The sequence below is a fragment of the Scyliorhinus torazame genome, chromosome 8 (assembly GCF_047496885.1).
Source record: "Scyliorhinus torazame isolate Kashiwa2021f chromosome 8, sScyTor2.1, whole genome shotgun sequence".
Taxonomy (NCBI): Eukaryota; Metazoa; Chordata; class Chondrichthyes; order Carcharhiniformes; family Scyliorhinidae; genus Scyliorhinus; species Scyliorhinus torazame.
The window spans coordinates 75,201,467-75,214,602 of NC_092714.1; the positions used below are offsets into that span (position 1 = coordinate 75,201,467).

General features: G+C 47.6%; 1 protein-coding gene across 3 annotated transcripts in view; it reads left to right on the plus strand.

Annotated features, from left to right (window-relative positions):
• The window catches only part of efhc2 (EF-hand domain (C-terminal) containing 2), a 232,602-nt gene that overhangs the window by 22,179 nt on the left and 197,287 nt on the right, over positions 1-13,136 (plus strand). For all 3 annotated transcript variants that reach the window (XM_072513842.1, XM_072513841.1, XM_072513843.1), the window contains exons 2-3: positions 2,633-2,821; positions 9,941-10,091. In XM_072513842.1, coding sequence (XP_072369943.1) covers positions 2,693-2,821; positions 9,941-10,091 — 280 coding nt within the window. In that variant the 5' untranslated portion in view covers positions 2,633-2,692. The remainder of the gene's footprint in view (positions 1-2,632; positions 2,822-9,940; positions 10,092-13,136) is intronic.

Sequence of the window (13,136 nt, forward strand, 5' to 3'; positions counted from 1 at the left end):
GAAGGACAAGGACAGCATATGCATGGGAACACTGTTATGATCCCCGTAACAGTCTGTCCAGTGACAGACTTAAAGGAACCTCACAAGATTTCAAGTTTTAAACCTAACTGTAACAAACAAACTAAAAGCAATATGACTAACATGTTATATAGTAGGTAACTAATACTTTAATGTACTGAAAAGATAACCCTTGTTAATCTTTTTTAAAAATTTTTTAGAGTACCCAATTCATTTTTTCCAATTAAGGGGCAATGTAGCGAGGCCAATCCACCTACCCTGCACATCTTTGGATTGTGGGGGCGAAACCCATGCAAACATGGGGAGAATGTGCAAACTCCACACGGACAGTGACCCAGAGCCGGGATCGAACCTGACACCTTGGCGCCGTGATGCAGCTGTGCTAACCACTGTGCCACCGTGCTGCCTCCTTGTTAATCTTTTAATGTGACCGATAACTCCTGCTGTATACAAGAGATGTGTTGAGACCTAGACACGGAGATAGATCCTTTCGTGTAGTTTTCATTGTACATATGTAGTTACAAATAGTTAGTAAAAACTTGCTGTGAACATACAGAAGACTTCGAAGACTCCCTTAACAGCCAAGTTCTATAACCAACACCATTACTACGTCATGTCAGCTTGGGATCAAAAACCCTCAATCATACAAGAATGCTGAAAAACTAAGAAAAAGAAAATATTCCACAGATTTTGAACTGATAGAAGCTCCTAACTGAAGTTACCAATGCTGAGAAAATCTGTCAGAAAAGCTCAAGACAGAAGAGTCTAGAAGCTGAAGGGAACTGTTTTACTGAGACAGAAGGCACCATTAAATGTCCTTTGGAAGTCTAACTTCAGCACACAGAGTCTATAACCTGCAATGGTGAGATAAATCTTTTTATCTTCCAGGCTACAGCCAGTCCAAGAAGCCCCTTAAAAAAATTTGTATGAAACCCAGCACTAATCTCGATTCCCAACTCTGGGTTGAAATGAAGAATATTAACTTGCTCAATCTCGGGAATCTGGCGACTGTCCAAATCCTTAAACAGTAAATGTGCAGTTAATTTACCTGACTCACTACTCACAACTCTACATCGCTGAGTAAATCAAATCAGCAGACCCGTGCCCCTCCAGAAGTGCGCTGCTGCCATTTTGCAAAGTCTATCAAAAGCAGCAAGCGTGGGAAATCCATTTTTTTGCAGTGAATGGGGGCACCAACTTTGAAGCCTGTAAGGTCTTACAGCTGTACCGCACTTAAAACATTTTCAACATGAATCACAATTCTACACTTCCAACTTCACTGGGATTCACCCAAGGCCCAGACCAGTCACGAATGTGGGCAGTTAATGCCCACTTAAAGATTTGCTGCCACTGGTATGAACCCAACAGCGTGTGGAGGGTTCACCATTCAGGAAACACAACAAACAAACCCTGGCATGTTTGCTTGTGGACTCCTTGGGGAGGGGGGGGGCAGTTTTTCTCCTCATTCAAGGGCAGTTAGATCCTGATTCTGACATGGGGAAGCAGAGAGCCTGCTGAGAATCACCTCTATCCCCTTGCTGCCGAGCCCCCTCTCCCGCAACCTACGCTGTCCAATCCCCTGCCTGTCATAACCCACCTAAGCCTGTCCCCCTCCTCAATCTGAAGCCTCAAGTGGGTGTGGTACCAGCAGCATCCACCAACTCCCCAGTGGCATTGCTGAGTACATAACAGCTACCAGTCTCTGATTGGCTGGCAGCTCTCAGCGGTCAGCATTTCGGGCCATGGAGTCTTGATCTCAGGGAAGGCCTGCTGCTCGCCTGTCAAGCGCCAGAGTGGCACAAGATGTAATGGGACTTTCCTGAAAGAGGCGATCGGTGGTCTCACTGGCTCTCCAACCAGCTGCTGAGACCATGTCACCTCCACAAGATTCTGCCATTGTTTACAGAACATTATAAAGGGTTACAAAGGTTCAGAAGAATGCTATCAGAAGTAATATGTTGAAAAATGGGGGGGAAATTAGTTTTCCCACCAGAACAGAGAAAGATGATGGAGATCTGATGAAAGTTTTGAAAATTCTGGAAGTTTTTGTGAGAGGGTAAAATGTGAAAGATTGTGTTTTGGACGGTTGATGAATAACAAGGTGCATAGATCAAAATTATCCACCAGCACAAAGAAGGGGGAAATTGTTCAGGAAATAAAATCTTGGCAATCCTAATGCTGGACAGGTGAGGTGCATACTTCTTAAAATTGATTCCCACGATCTGGAACTCACGATATGGGAGTCAAAGTAAGCATTTATTGCCTATCCCTCATTGCCCTTAGGAGATGGCAGTTTTTGAACATGACAGATGACAGGCAGTTTTATAGAATGGGGTGGCTTGATCGGATTCTTCAGAAGCCAGCTAAATGTCAAGTAAATTATTGTTGGACTGCAGCCATATACAGACATACTGAATAAGATACTGTGTGTGTTTCTTTCCTGAAAGGACCTCAAAGAACCAGCTGAATTTTTGATTTGAATTCTATGTAAGTTAAATGGGTTTTGACTGAGTTAAAATGTCACCCAATAGTGTTTATTTTAGAATTCAAAGTGAAAGTGAAACCTGTGTTGATTTTTTTCCAATGCTAATAGTTGTTTGTTTCCTTATTATAGTTAGGAAAGGAAAAATTTCATAAATCTCATCACTTTGACTTCCCAAATGATGTCCCTACCATGGTGGGAGAGGAAAAACCAGGCATTGGCGGCGAACCACTGCTTGGTCAGAAGCTGAAACCTAAGTTCAGTGTATTCCCAAAGGGACAGGGTAGTGATGCACCAGCGTGGGTTGTCTTTGACAAACAGGTATGCTTTAGTATGTTAGTTCCAAGTGAAACATCTAAAATAAAGTGCTTCTTGCTGAAAGTATGCATGTGTGGATAGTCTGTAACGATCAAATTCCATTACACAGCTCAATCTGTGAAACGTTTTCTAGTCTTTGTAATTTTTTCTCTTCTTAACAGCATTCACCCTCTATTCTTTTTGTTATAGTTGTCTTCAGTTCTCAATTCACTTTTTTTTTTAAATTTAGAGTACCCAATTAATTTTTTTTCCAATTAAGGGACAATTTAGCGTGGCCAATCCACCTAGCCTGCATATCTTTGGGTTGTGGGGGCGAAGCCCACGCAAACACGGGGAGAATGTGAAAAATTCACACGAGCCGGGATCGAAACTGGGACCTTGGCGCCGTGAGGCAGCAGTGCTAACCCACTGCGCCACCGTGCTGCCCATCAATTCACTTTGTTGTAACATTAGTGGCAGAGCCATCAATAATTACTCCACTGTACCATTAAACTTTACTGCCTAAACCTTAGCACCGTGGTATTTCGCTCCTCATTTTCAAAAACCTCTTCAAATCATTTTGTACATTCCATGAATTACTTTCTGTTATAACCTGCCTGCTTACCACTGGCTGGGGACTAATGGCAATCTCACAATCCTTAGGGGAGTATGAGCTTCCCCAATAAGGGGGGCGGAGAAATCATTAGCAGGTCCCTGCATAAATAAAGCTGGCCAGTATGGAACCAGCTAGAGAGGAGTGAGCAGCAAGGGAGTTGCTGCTGCTGTTGTATATATATATATATATATATATATATATTTATATGTTATTGTAAACAAAATTTTCTTTCTGTTCTACAAACTCGAGCTGGATTCTTTGTGGCCCTCACAAAACTGGTGACGAGGGTTAAAGTGAATAGCTGTCTACGCTGCTGAAGCCACCTCCCTGGATTTTTGATGGATACAGGTTGGAAGTTTTTTTTCTGTTACACCATGCCTCTTGATGGACATTTGGATGTCTTTGATGCTGCGCTGGAGTATTGGAACCAGTACGCACAACGGCTGCGTTACTATTTCCGGGCAAACAACATGACCAAAAACGAGCACCAGGTGGTCATTTTGCTCACCGCCTGCGGCCCTCATACGTTTGGAGTGATAAGGAGCCTTACATACCCAGCTGCGCCGAACACCAAGACGTTTGATGAACTTGTGACCTTAGTGGGGTAACATTTTAACCCAACCCCGTCCACGATAGTCCAGCGTTACCAGTTTAATACCGCTGAGAGGACCCCAGGAGAATCCCTTGCAGAGTTTCTATCCAGGCTACGTAGGATTGCGGAGTACTGTGACTATGGTGAGACATTGTCAGAAATGTTACGCGACCGTTTAGTTTGCAGTATTAACAATGCAGCCACCCAGAGAAAGTTGTTAGCTGAGCCAACGTTGACTTTTCAACAGGCCATTCTGATAGTATTGTCCCGAGAGAGCGCAGAACGGGAGTGCAGGAGCTACAGGGAATGGAGGTGCACGCTTTAGGGCGCAACCGCTTCCGTCCCAAAGTGTCTCCCCGCACCCATGCCGTACCTTGGGTGGGGCAGCGTCCGTATCAACGCCAGTGGCCGCCGGACTTTCCTCCCCGAAGGAAGCCTTCATCGAGAACCGATGGATGTGGAGCCATGTCAGTGTCAGACTTGTGGACACCGACCCCGTCGCGGACACCGGTCCTGGGGGCGCAAGAGGCGCCGTCGTTCCGACAGAAACTGGGGCCAGCCCAGGGGCCGTACCTTCCATTTGGATGAACCTGCGGGGACTACTCCCAAGGATGTGGAGATGGAGGACGACTGCCTGCAGCTGCATTATGTGGCAGCTCCCTGTGTGGCCCCCATTAAGGTGACAGTACGGGTCAATGGTCACCCGCTTGAGATGGAGTTGGACACTGGCGCAGCGGTCTCCGTGATCGTCCAGAGGACATTCGACCACGTCAGACAGGGTATACAGACCCTTACCCAGGGTATACAGACCCTTACATTAACCGATACACAGGCCTGGTTGGCAACCTACACGGGGGAACCATTGGACATCGCTGGAACTACGATGACCCCTGTTGTTTATGGACGCCAAGAGGGGTGTTTCTAACTTATTGTGGTGCGCGGACACGGGCCTAGCCTGTTGGGTCAGGACTGGTTGCACCATTTGCGGCTGCAGTGGCAGCACATCCTTCAAACAGGTTCTGGAGGGTTGACGGAGGTACTAGGACGGTACCCAGATGTATTCCAGCCCGGTTTGGGGAAGATAAAAGGTGCCGTAGCCTGTATCCAGGTTGAACCAGGAGTCACGCTGCGCTATTTCCGGGTGCGTCCGGTGCCTTACGCTTTGCTCGAGAAGGTAGAAGGGGAGCTCACTCATTTGGAATCCTTGGGTATTATCAGGCCCGTCCGTTTCGCTGACTGGGCAGCGCCAATTGTACCTGTAATGAAGCCAGATGCCACAGTTCGCTTGTGCGGCGACTATAAACTTACAGTGAATACGGCTTCCCGGCTCGACCGATATCCAATGCCCCGCATAGAAGATCTCTACGTGAAGCTTGCAGGCGGACTGTCATTCACAAAATTAGATATGAGTCACGCCTACCCACAGTTGGAGCTGGACCCTGCCTCCTGGCCATATATAACTATTAATACACGCAAGGACCTGTATGAATATACACGATTGCCCTTTGGGGTATCCTCTGCCCGCGCTATCTTTCAACGCATCATGGAGGGCATCTTGAGAGGTTTGCTGCTGTCTACTAAGACTACGTTTTGATTACAGGGACGCGGAGCAGGAACATTTGGAAAATTTGGAGGCTGTCCTTAGACGCGTCTCAGAGCCTGGAGTCCGTTTACGTCGTACAAAGTGCGTCTTTCAGGCGAAGGAAGTGGTCTACCTGGGTTATCGGATGGACCGCAAAGGTTTGCACCCCGTCGCAGAGAAGATGCGCCAATTCAACAGGCCCCCGCCCCAACTGACACTTCGCATCTTCGTTCTTTTCTCGGCCTCGTAAATTATTACGGGAAGTCCCTCCCCAATCTGGCAAGTACGCTGGCCCCGTTGCACCTTCTGCTAAAGAACAATCACACCTGGGTTTGGGGTCAGCCACACGAAACCGCTTTCCAGTGGATAAAACAGCAATTGTCGTCGTCGGGGTTACTAACCCACTATGATCCTGGGAAGCCTTTGCTCATCACATGTGATGCATCCCCATAAGGTATTGGGGCCGTCCTGTCCCACAAGATGGAGAACGGGGCCGAGCGGCCGATAGCTTTCTCCTCCCGCACATTGACTGCAGCAGAAAAGAATTACGTGCAGATCGAGAAGGAGGGCCTGCCGGTGGTCTTTGGTGTGAAACGCTTCCACCAGTATGTATATGGCCGCCATTTCACTATCTTGACTGATCATAAGCCTCTGCTGGGACTTTTCCGAGAGGATAAGCCAAGACCGCCCATTGCTTCCGCACAGATCCAGCGCTGGGCTTTGTTGCTCGCTGTCTATGAGTATTCTCTGGTGCATAAACCAGGGACCCAGATGCACTGAGCCGATCGCCTTTGTCGACTGGCTCCATGTCGACTCCCATGACCGGTGAGAATGTTGCAACCCTAAATTTTATGGACTCCTTGCCTGTCTCGGCAACCCAGACGGAGCCATTCTTGTCAAAGGTTCGGCACATAGTCCTGTATGGTGTGCAAAATAGACAGCTTCCAGGCGAGTTGCGGGTATTTTCCTCCAAGCTGTCAGAGTTAGCGTGGAAAACGGTATCCTCTTGTGGGGGATTTGTGTGGTCGTCCTGGAAAAAGGACAGGACCTGATACTACAGGACTAGCACAATGGGCATCCGGGTGTGACCAAAATGAAAATGTTGGCCCGGAGTTATGTCTGGTGGGCAGGCCTCGACACCGCCATTGAGAAGGTGGCCCAAAACTGCTCCATTTGCCAGGAGCATTTGCCAGGGCGGCCTTGGGCACGCTTGCATGCAAATTTTGCCAGCCTTTTTCAAGGATCCATGTTCCTTCTATTAATCGATGCCGAATCTAAATAGTTAGAGGTGCATAAGATGGTAGGCACTGGCTGGGGGCTAATGGCAATCTGCGCAACGATTGAGAAGATGCGTTTGTCTTTCAGTACGCATAGCCTTCCCGAGGTGCTCGTCACGGACAACGGCACTACGTTCACAAGTGAGGAGTTTGCGAGTTTGCCATATCCGCACCGCTCCATACCACCTGGCTTCCAATGGGTTGGCGGAGCGTGCAGTGCAGACATTCAAATAAGGCCTAAAGAAGCAGTCTTCCGGGTCTATGGACACGAGACTGGCTCGTTTTTTGTTTTCATATAGGACCACTCCACATGCGGTGACTGGGGTAGCTCCTGCGGAACTCCTAATGGTCCGGAGACTTCGCACCTGCCTTAGCATGGTTTTCCCAGATATTGGCGCAAAAGTACTCCGCACTAAAGAACGGCAGGGACATGGCCTTTCTCGGCATCGGCCGATTCGGCAGTTTGCACCTGGTGACCCGGTGTTCATTCGGAATTTTGCTGGTGGTGCCCAGTGGGTCCCTGGCGTTATCTTTCGACGAACGGGCCCGATTTCTTACCAGGCGCAAGCCCAAGGCCGTCTCCAGCACAAGCATGTCGACCATGTTCGGTCCAGAAGCCCGCCTCTTCCAAAGATTCCCTGCCCCCGGAGCTCACTTCTACAGCCGCAGAGACCAGATACAGTGGAGGGTGTTCCTAACGATCTTCCTCTGGCGCCGCACTCAAAGCCTGCACAGGTCGTTGCAGAACGATGTGGAGATAGGGACGCCGAGATGACAGAGGCTTTGGACTCCGACTCCGAGATGGAGACACCGGAGGCCTCAGAGGGGGAATCCTCGGGCCCATGGGCCGTGGATGTACAACCGTTACGTCGTTCATCACGGAAGCGCCGTTCTCCGTCTCGTAACACGCTGCCCGATCCAGCGTCTCGTGCAAATGGTGTCCGGCCTGCGGCAAAACGAGTCCGACGCCCTCCTTTGCCAGTGTCTTTGGTGGATTCCTTGGACTTTGGGGGGGAGGGATGTTATAACCTGCCTGCTTATCACTGGCTGGGGGCTTCACAATCCTTAGTGAGTATGAGCTTCCCCAATGAGGGGAGGCGGAGAAATCATTAGCAGGTCCCTGCATATATAAAGCTGGCCAGTATGGAACCAGCTAGAGAGGAGTGAGCAGCAAGGGAGTTACTGCTGCTGTTGTGTGTGTATGTATATAAATATATATATATATGTTATTGTAAATAAAGTTCTTTCTGTTCTACAAACTCGTGCTGGATTCTTCGTGGCCCTCACGAAACTTTCCCTGAAATTTCTTGCTCTGTACCTACAATGCCTTTGATGTACATTACACAATCTAACACTTTATAGTGAATAATTACTATTGAGCGAAATACTGAAGGGTTTTCAACAGCAACAGAATCCCTGCCTCCACATGAATCATTTTTGATTACCTCCAATTATGTTTGCACCTACACATTGTGAAACAGTCATGAAGTCCATTTTCTTCCTTATATTCCTCTCAGCATAAGTGTAGCCTTCAGTGCAGTCACTTGCCCCCCTCCATTGTCCAGCCCCATGGAACATGGTTATTCGTCCAGATCTCTCATTCTTTTACTTGCCTCGGAAGTACCTTAAGATTTATTTTTGCATTAAAAGCACATTTATAAATGTAAGTTGTTATTGTTAAGTCGAGATTGAAAGGGAGAAAATTGGCGAGGAAACCAATATATATTCAGAATATATTATTGTTCTATTAACAGAACCCAAGTAAATATGTTTTAACAGTTACAGCCCTTTTCTCATTAGTTTCACACCATAAAGCTGCCCATATTTTGAGACCAAAATGAATAGGGTCTAGTGCAGAAAATAGAAAGGTCACAGTGGGTCTCCTCGCCCCTGTACCCCCCACTATTCCTGGCACCTCACGCTTGGCTTATCGATGTCCTAGTAGGGTATACGCCCGGGGATCACCCCGAATCAGACACCTTCCAGCACCTCCCGCTTGGCCACCGCCTGCACCTAACAAGGCTGATCCATTGGCCCCCTGGCCACCTGCTATTCAGACGGTGTTCCACATAGACGAACAGAGTTGTGACACAAAATTCACGGGTCCCCGTAAGGATTGCCGCATAAAACGTGGACTTTTGGTCAGAGGGGATCGATCTTCTATTCCTCACCACAACACTGTACTTGTCAGCAAAGCCCCTGTAAGTTAGTAACCCTTTTTCGACCCTGCGTTCGCCACTACAGGGTCTTTTTGGTTACGCGATTTCCACCACCCATGTCCTTCACTCCAAGTGCCCTTGTGTCTCAATTCCTACTTCAAATCCTGACCTTCGCGTGGGAGATTTCTCCTCTTAACAGCCAGTCCAAGGCAAGGTTTTGAGACAGACACTGTCCTTTGCTTAGGGACACAGGTAGTGCTTTCTATACATAATACATGGGTTAGTTACAACAGTTATCAGCATGCGGTTTATCTTCTTTGAATCTACACCCTGTGATCACTTACTTCTTACCCTGTCAATTTCACTAATACTGGATTTTACTTTTAGCTCTGTTCCTTATTGTATGGAAAACTTATAAACAATAATTACTTACCTGTTTTCTGAGGTTGCTCCGACCTTTACCTCTGGGTTCCTTGCCCTTCACCTTGAGTAAAATTCACTTGCTCCGGAATTAAAAGTTTCTGTAAGTTAACTTATATTTTAAACAGTTACCATACTTAGTCAGGAATCCCGTTCCCCCAAATTTAAGAACCCCAAATTTAGAATCCCGTTACCCAAATTTAAATGTAAGAACCCCAAATTTCCCCAAAGGTACCTTTTGTTTAAACCGTGTCTTGTATCCGTTCTGACTGTTTTTCCAGATCTGCATGTTACTGGATTGGTGTGGAAGATGTTTTACACCTCACCACAACCTATCTATTAGGTGTATTTGATTCTGAAAATGGCTGTAAAAAGAACAAAAATATTTCATTGTGTGCCACTGATTGTCAACACGCCCCTGTCTCAGTATGAAGGAAAACACAATCTGGCGGCTTTAGATTCAGAAAACGTCAGTAACCATATGAATTGTCCAACAGGTGCTTTGTTTTAAAGCCTATTTTCAAGAAAGTGTTCATGAAAGAAGAGAAGAGCAGTACCGAATAAGAAAATGCAAGATTTACTTTTATCTGGAAGATGACACGATACAAGTTGTTGAACCAGAAGTTAAAAACAGTGGTATTACTCAAGGTACGATAGCATTCTTTAAGAAAGAACTCAGGCTTAAATCATTCCTTTTGTTATATTACTTACTATTCTAATTATTTGAATATTTTTAATTATTCTGACAGTCTTATTCTATTCTGGTCCAACATATAAATTTAGTGCAGAGATTATCAGACTGATTATATGTTTGCATTCTCTGAATGTGGAGCAATGGAGTTGAGAGTACAAACAGAAAATCAACCTTATGTATATAATATACTCCACTTGCCATAACTTTACGATACAGTTGTGCAACAGACTTATTTCTTGGACTCATAAGTGATCAATCTACAAATGGTTAATGTGCACTATCTTGCAGTTTATATTTTGCGACCAGGAATCTTAGACCGATTGAACCAACTACTATTGACCTGTACTTTAATCTACCTCTGCCCTTTATTCAAGGGCTCAATTGAAACAGAAAAAGTAAAGAAATCAAAGCTTCAATCAGATTTGCCAAGTTTTTTCACAAATAGTTTAAAATGTTGGTGGTAAAGGAGTAACCAGTTGCAGGGGTATGGGGAGCCATGGGCAGTTTTAACATAGGTGCTTGGCTGCTGGTGGTTGAACAAAAATCCAAATGTGTCATGAAGCTAGTTGTAACTCAATGGCCTCCACATTAGGTTGCATTCCAGTAATTGCTTGATTAGAATGATGTAGTTTTGGTTGATTTGCACATTAAATTTGTATCCAAGGGTTCCCAGGCTTCCTGGAACTCTCCAGTGGAAATAAGGCAAAAACACAGCAGCAATCAAGGGAGCTGAAACTATGACAGGCATCTTTTTTTAGAATACGCAGCCAATTATTTAAAGTGTATGGGCGCCATGTCCTTTTTGTGTTGCTAACAATGCTTCAGGGGGCTTAGAAAGTATATTGCTTTGTGATCACATGTGCTTTCTTACCTGGTTCTGTAAAATCACATTACTTAGAGGCTGGTTTAGCACAGTGGGCTAAACAGCTGGCTTGTAATGCAGAACAATGCCAGCAGCGCGGGTTCAATTCCTGTACCGGCCTCCCTGAATAGGCGCCGGAATGTGGCGACTAGGGGCTTTTCTCAGTAACTTCATTGAAGCCTACTTGTGACAATAAGCGATTATTATTATTAAGCTGAGAGGTTATTTTACACACTTTGGAGATTTGAAGTACTGCTTTGCACCATGGTCTATCAGATCTGTGAAGGTGCCACTTACATTACATTAGACCTCAGGTGAGGATCAAGATGTCCGGCAGCAGCACCAACAGGAGCTAGAGCAGTAGTATGAGCAACAGCCCACTCACAGAACTGAAGTTCCACATGAGTTGGGACCTCTATTGTGGTGTATTTCGCAGGAGCCATACATGACTCAGAAGCTCCTTCCTAAATACTGAATACCCCTGTAAGTTCAATTCCCATCCCTGGTATTGCAGGTACCTTTGCCTGACTGAGTTCTCCTATACAGTGTTACCCCATTGACTGTAGCACGGCTGGTGGAAGATGGTTGACTGTCACTGGGAAAAATTACACAAGGCTTTGCAGAATAACCTCGAGCAGCTCAGGGCTTACCTGACCTGGTTCAAACTGCATCACCTTGGCATGGACGGCAGCAGACCAGGTTAGCTGACTGAAACAACAGCAAGTGCACTCATAGAGAGGCAGTGATGGGAACACAGATGTTGTCACCCTGTGAGAAGATGGCAAAATTGTGCACAACGGAGGCACTGCTTATTTCCTTAGTATTTTAAAGGGTGATTTCTCGACAATGTTATATAAACGTGGTCACACCCAAGGTGCAGGCAGAGAAATGGGTGACCACCAGAAAGGGCAGGCAGTCAGTGCATGAATCCCCTGTGGTTGTCCCCCTCTCGAACAGGTATACCCCTTTGGATACTGTCAGGGGAAATAGCCTATCAGGGGAAAACAGCAGCGGCCAGCTGTTGGAGGCCAGGTTGCTGTTGCTGTTGCTGGCTGCATCTCCTTTGTTTGCAGCATTTCGGTCGAGTGCGCAGGACCAGAAGTGACGATCGGCGGTGGACCGGAAGTGACGTAAGTCGGTGTTCCGGGCTGCGCCCATGCAGACCACGTGGAGAGGGGGCCAGAGGTCGAGTGCCCAGGACCGGAAGTGACGATCGGCGAAGGGGCGGACACGGAAGCGACGATCAGCGGCGGACCGGAAGTGACGTTCGGCGGACCGGAAGTGACGTGCAGCGGACCAGAAGTGAAGGGAGCCGGGCCGGGGATGATCAAAGATGGCGGCGCCCTTGCGTCGCACATGTCGAACAGCGAGCCGGGAACGGAGGATGGCGGCACCCCGGAGTAGCAGGCCGCGGCGTTGGACCCCGAGGCAGCAGTGGAGCGGCAGACGTTTGCAAAGTGGCCTTTCTTGCCACAGGCTGAACAGGTAGCATCTCTAGCAGGGCAGCGTTTCCTGGGGTGTTTTGCCTGGCCACAAAAGTAACACTGGGGCCCAGGCATTATTTTTACTGCTGGTGTGGCTGGGTGGGCTTGCAGGGGTTGTTGCTGGGAGGTAGCGGCCACGTAGGGAGCGTGGGCAGGCGTATAGGAAGTTTGTGCAGGCGTGTAGGACGCAGTATTGTTGTAGGCTGCCTGTTGGGCCTCTGCCATAGTGACTGCCGTGTCCAGAGTCAAGGTAGTTTGTGCCAGTAGGAGTTGGCGAATTGGGACGGAAGCGATGCCGGCTACAAATGCATCAAGTGCCAGGGCCTCAGTGTTCTGCTCAGCGGAGACTGCTGGCGCGTTGCAGGTGAGCGCGAGGGCACGGAGGTCCCGAACGAACACGGATAGGGGTTCACCCGGCTGCTGGTGCCGGGAGGCGAGGCGGTGACGGGCGTAAATAGAATTAACAGTTCGTGCATACCGGCTTTTGAGCTTCACGATGGCATCGGCGTAGGTCGTTGTTCCCGTGATGAGGTCGAAAAGCCCGTAGTCGAGCCGTGAGCACAGGAGGTTGAGTCGGTAGGCGTCCGTTTTGGCGAAGGCGGAGGATGCTTCCAGGTAGGCCTCGAAACACCGGAGCCAGCAGTTGAAAAGGT